Here is a 6000-nt window from a genome sequence, read left to right as displayed (position 1 = left end):
GACACCCCTGGGATGACAAAGGTGAGAATACAGGAGATTAAAGATCCCAAAACTTACACTAAAAAGGGAAGCTCTTCTATGTTATATGAAAACACCTTATCAAATGCAGTTCACTGACCAAAAAAAAATGCTTTATACATTCAGATTTTCCCCATCTCTCCTCAACGATGGTTTCCAAAAAAAGACTCAGTAGTGAAGGCCACGCTTTTTTTTTTTTTTTTGCATTAGTTTGATACATTGAAAATCAGAACCTTTTAAAACAGCTTGTAAATGGGAGAGATGCAATTGGTGGGGCTGTGAGGGGAGAGATCAAAATGAGTATGTGACTTAGCTGTTTGGTGTGGACAGCAACGGAGTTGGTGGAAAATGTTACAGCAGACCTGACCGCTCTGCAAAGGGTCCGTCAAGAACACAGTACAAGTATAAAAAACCAACCAAACAAAAAACCTAAAAACGAACTGCAACTTCGCCAACTTGTAAACAAGGAAAAGCATTTCACAGATTCAAAGTTCAAGGGAAGTAAACGTCTTTAAATTACTTTTGTCAGTTCAACCCTGATTTAAAAGTATGGCTAGCAAAAATAAGGAAGGCGCAGCCGGCCCCCCGAGCCCTCCAGGCGCCACGTCGGGGGCAGCCTCTCCCTTCAGTTCCACGCACGTCTCCCGTCCTCCTGGAATAGGCGCCAGCTGCTCCTCACGTGGGTGGCAGTCCTGGCCGCTATAGATTTAGACGCGGGGACACTGGAGGGGGGAAGGCAAATTCTCGGAGGATGCTCCGGGCCACTTCGACGTTATTCTGGGCGATCTCTAAGGCTCTCTTCACCTCTTCAAACGCATAACCCTCTCCCATGAGTTTCGCGATTTTCCCATCGACGTTTTCCGCTGCCTCGGGCCCGTGGGGCTTTCTGTGGTGAATTTCTGGGGCAGTCCTGCGGGGCCGCGGTTTAGGAGGTCTGGCTGGTGCTTGTGAACCATCTGTGTGGGTTTTAAAGATCAACATCATTTAAATAATGAGACAAAAGTAAAGACAAAATGACATTAGTATGACCTCATTATTTTATATGAAAACCTGTTTTTCATTGTCTCTGTTTTTCTGTTTTTTCTACTGTAGGGGAGGTTACATTGTCCCCATTTTGAACATTAGAAAACTGAGGTAGAATGTGTGAGACATTAACACAAATTTATTTCCAATTCCACATATTACTCTTCAAGCCTTATGAAATAAGAGCTACAGAAGGAAAAAACTGTGTGAAAGACGGGCTTTCACTTTGGCAAACAGCTCGCCCTTCTTGGCTGCGGTGGAGGGAGTTTCTTGGGAAGTTTCTACGAGATGAAACTGTCACACGCTCGCAGACATTCCTTGCAGGACACCCACCCGTCCTCCATCCCACCACCCACGTCCCAGCGGCACTGCTCTGAGAAACGCTTTGTACTGACGCTAACAGACAGCGATGCCTCACCGATGGCAGGCGGAAAAGGAACGGAAGTGCGGGCGCCCCGGGTCCCTGCGGCAGGCGGCTGGGCAGAAGCGCCCCGCTCGGACGCGTTCCCCAGGTTCCTGCCGGGGCTCTGCTGGGAGAGCAACGCCAGCGGAGACACTGGCAGGGGCCGGGCGGCTCCAGGTCAGTCCCCTGCTGAGAGGACTTTCTCGGAGTTAAACTAAATGGCACTGGTGCCCATGAGTAGAGGGCAGTTTTAGTGAGACAAAGAGAATTACAGCCACCCCCCTATACAGACCGCCCGGGCCTGAGCTAGTAACTTGAGAGGGTAGGTACACTCGTTCATGGATTTCCGTATGTCTCTACCCAGCACTTTAATTCAGATGCCTAGATTTTTAAGAAGATTACAATAAAAACTGTCAAACATATGTGATGAAACACATTGTGGATTTAACACTATGTAGACATCAACATTTATTTAATATATTTTCTCTTAGGCCATGCACAAATGCCAAATGATAAATCCAAGGACACAGTTAAGTAAATGAGGAAGGTGAGGCTAGGACCCAAACGCCTCCTGCCTCCTGTCCGGCCACATTTCCCAATGGCTTGAGGAGATACTGTAAGTAGATATTTTTAATAATAAAATCTAAATCATAAAAATTATCTGATATAACTCCTATTCACAATTCTAGCAATAGCTATAGAACATACATAAAAGCATCCAGGATGAAACTACTTGGTTCCACACCAAACTCAATAACAGTCTTGATTTTTATTTTTTTCTTTCTTATAGGATAATACTCAGTTTGAAAAATAAATTATAGTGGTAGATAAAGCTTATTAAATTCTGCCCATATATAGAACATTAATTTCTGGTTCTTGCTAAGTCTGTTCTTTCTTGCTGTAACTAAACATCTAAAATATTTATTGTCTGCTAAACTGCACTGTTTACTGTGTTTTGAGATTCCATTTATTTTTCTATTAAGTATTTCCATTATGTCATGCAGAGATGAACAATGAATTATACTTTGCTTCTAATCATTTCCAAAAAACCATTAAGAAATTCTAGCAAACCTTCCTTTAATCAATTACCATAGAATTTATACATTGAAATCTCCTCTGTTCTGATTTAACTGAGAAAAGTACCTAAACATAAGTCTAAATTCCTTGTATTCTGCTGGTAATTTTGTAAGATTTTTTTCTACTATTGTTATTTTGTTTCTGTCCAAAATACTGAGAAGGGCACATGAATGTCAAGCACCTGTGGAAAGAACAGGTATGTGTATGCATGTTCTGCTAAAGTGGACGGACACTATGGCAACCAGAGATGCGGCAAATAGGGTAACTGGCAATAAAGTCTTAAGATTTAGAGCTTTTAGATTTAATAGACATATGTATCTTTGATCTTGGTAGATGGCACCTATTAAAAACCCCAGGAAACCTATCCACTCTGTGAGGCTGCTATAATGAATACTGGCCAAAGGCAATGGAATGCAGATGACTAATTTTATTTAAGAGAAAGCTTTTCTTTGCTTAGAAAAAAGTAAGTGTTAAGCAGAATTTAGGAAACCTAAGTTAGCAGGGAAAAACACACGCACATACGCACTACGATGAAATCAAATCTCTAGTCAAGAATGGTGAAGGCCTCTCATTCTGGAATTGGTTTGTTTCTTTTTGCACACAAACTATATTGGAAGTATCAACTAGAGAAAATGATTCAGATCCCCTCTGGATGGAATCATGACAGATTTTAAAACATTTCAATAAAAATAAAACCTTCTTGAAGCAAAGATTTATTTTTTCAATACATAGATTTCCCTTTAAATCCAAAACTCATAGATCCCAACTCACTTAATCCTAGCCATCATTGCCCTAACTCAAAATGTTTCCCCCAAACAGTGCTGACATCTCTTCAGACTCTTACAGGTGCCCTGAAGTTGAGCTGTATCATATATTAGAGTCTACAAATGGAAGTAAAATGGAATCTCAGTTACAACTTTTTGCCACCTGTTATATATAAATTTCTCCTTATCGCTGTATTATATTCAGTTTTGAGTATCTTAATTTTTTTGTTCAACTGTTTTGGTCAGATGCATCTCACTCAGTGTGGCCTCTAAGATTTTGAGTAACTCTGATTTAAGCAATTTACTTTTATAATTCTCTCTCTAAATCTTGTGTATCTCCATTTTCAGAGTTATTATTTATCCCTTCTCAGTCAGGTAGTATGTGAATTAATTAAGGGAATGCTCAGGACAATGAGTTCACATTTATAATGACCACTGCTCCCCTGAAAACAGCACTTGCTGTTGTTAAGGGACGTGGGAGAGGTCCGGAAGGAGGTGAAAACGTGGAATTGTTGGGAGTGCATAACTCTATAGAAAGCTTTTAATTTTAAGCAAGATCTCTTACAACCTGAATAGTGGGAGCTGTTTTTTTTTAAAAAAGGCAGACCATTTCTATGTTGATCATTAAGAGCAAAATGCTTAAAAATGAATCCCTCCCTCTTTTGACACATTTCTTCCCAAAGCTCATAATCAGCCTTCCCTGTCCCCACAGCGTCTAACAGCGGGAGACACCAGGTGCTTACTCACTTCAGAATGTGTGGGCAATAGAAGGGAGCAGTGAAACAGAAGATGAAACGACCTCACATCCCCCCACGGCGTTATGCTGGAGTTCGGGAGGGCATGGCACGGGGTGGCATCTTACCAACTCTGGGAATTTCTACCCGAACGATGCCACCCTTAAGAACAGTTACTGGAGGGCACGTGTTTATTCTAGCGCTGCTGTCCATGCTCAAGGCATTTTTCAAGTCCCATGAGCAATAGCAACAATATCAAAATAAGTGCAAGAATAGGAAAATAGTACATTTTCCTGGAGCAGCAATTTTACTCGAGGGTGTGAGATTAATAGTTTTTAATACTGAAATGAATGCAGGTATACCAAAGAGTAAAATGCAAAATTTGCATATATTTTTGAGATTAAACAGACTTTGAAGCAATTTCCTGCATGTGACTGTCCACTTTTAGTTAGAGCCTTACTCCATGTGTTGATTAGACTTAACTATTTGGTGTGGAGAAAGATTTTAGAAGCATTGGTTTAAGGGTAAATCTTATTCAATTTTCATTTTCTGAGCCTATAAAAGAGCAAAGAGACATAAAAATTTTTTTAAAAAGCCCTAGATGGCATGAGAATTAATCTGATGACAACAGGATCAGAATAATCCCTTGAATGATTACTGTACATCAAGCATATTTGAGGGACAAAAACAATCTTAGATCCTATAAGGGTTTGTGGCCCTCCCAAGGGCCACAGTACATGGAACTATGTAGTATATCTTTGGTAGCAAACTTTCACTGTTGTAGAGGGGGTCAGAATTGAATAGTAGGAAAAGGTCTAAAAAGGCCTTAGGTGGACTATGATTAAAAAAAAAAAAAAAAAAGAGACACACTGCTGTATGTCTACATCTATGGGAGTGGATGGTACGTATACTTCAGTGGCTACCAACTGTTTTGCCACAAGAGGGCCTTCATTATCTAAACTTTGGTGGGATTTTTTTTAGTCAATATTTAGAAAGATGTATTTAACAAGCAAATGTCATAATTAATGAGTATGTTTTCCTACTTCCTATTTCTGTTAAGCCGTATTTAACAATACCTACAACACCAAGTTTCTGTATTTTAGACAAAAGAAAAGGCACTTAATGTGTTAGAATTTGTTAGACTTTTAAAATATTAGTGTTTGACAATACATAAAAATGATGGACCATCATACCATAATTTAAAATGACATTTATTTAAAAATTATACTTATGATAACTATGTTAAATGGAATTGAAGAATTGACATATTAAGTATGATTTCAACTATGTGAGCATGTGCATGGAAAAAACAAAGAAATGCTCTAAAATGGCAATAATCATTATTAGTGATGGGATTATAAGTGACTTTTTCTTATTGTTTTTAAATTCTATTGTTTTATACATGCCTATCAGTGACAACACTCCCGACATCAAGACCCTTAGACTACTTATTTTCTCAACTATATCTGAGAATGACAAAAATAATATAAATTTAACTGATTAAGGCATAAAAGAAATCTTGAACACATCAATCATCATTAAGACAGTTATTCTAATTTGTATCAATTCTGGAACTCATCTATACCATAAACTTGAATTGCTGTCAATATGGACACACCATCTAAATACAGTTTTCACTAAATTACAAAAAAATAAAACATCTTCATATATACTGTAATAGATAATTATGAGAGTTAAGGTTATAACATACCATTTTTAAATGGTTATTAAAGAGCATTGGTATTAGATTTATAAGAAAAAAGACTTCAGGTAGTTCAACTGTGTAAACTATAACACCGCGATTTTCTTTGTTGAAACACAAAACAAAATCTTTATTGAAGACATCACTAATGACAATATACAATTTCATCCTTTGTGAAGTAACTGAGATCTTAGTGGGGATAACTATAGAATATTTGGTCTTAATATAAAATTCATTCAATACTCAATTACTTTTCCTTGAAGCTAGTAAAGGAAATGC

The 6000-nt window shown here is 38.3% G+C and overlaps 1 protein-coding gene across 2 annotated transcripts in view; it reads right to left on the bottom strand.

Annotated features, from left to right (window-relative positions):
• Positions 1–228: 228 nt before the first annotated feature.
• The window catches only part of CBLB (Cbl proto-oncogene B), a 189668-nt gene continuing 183896 nt past the window's right edge, over positions 229–6000 (bottom strand). For both annotated transcript variants that reach the window (XM_081138560.1, XM_081138561.1), the window contains exon 19: positions 229–974. In XM_081138560.1, the coding sequence (XP_080994686.1) occupies positions 718–974 (257 nt within the window). In that variant the 3' untranslated portion in view covers positions 229–717. The remainder of the gene's footprint in view (positions 975–6000) is intronic.

This window comes from Miniopterus schreibersii, assembly GCF_964146895.1.
Source record: "Miniopterus schreibersii genome assembly, chromosome: 5".
Lineage (NCBI taxonomy): Eukaryota > Metazoa > Chordata > Mammalia > Chiroptera > Miniopteridae > Miniopterus > Miniopterus schreibersii.
This window is presented reverse-complemented; position numbering and strand designations above follow the sequence as displayed.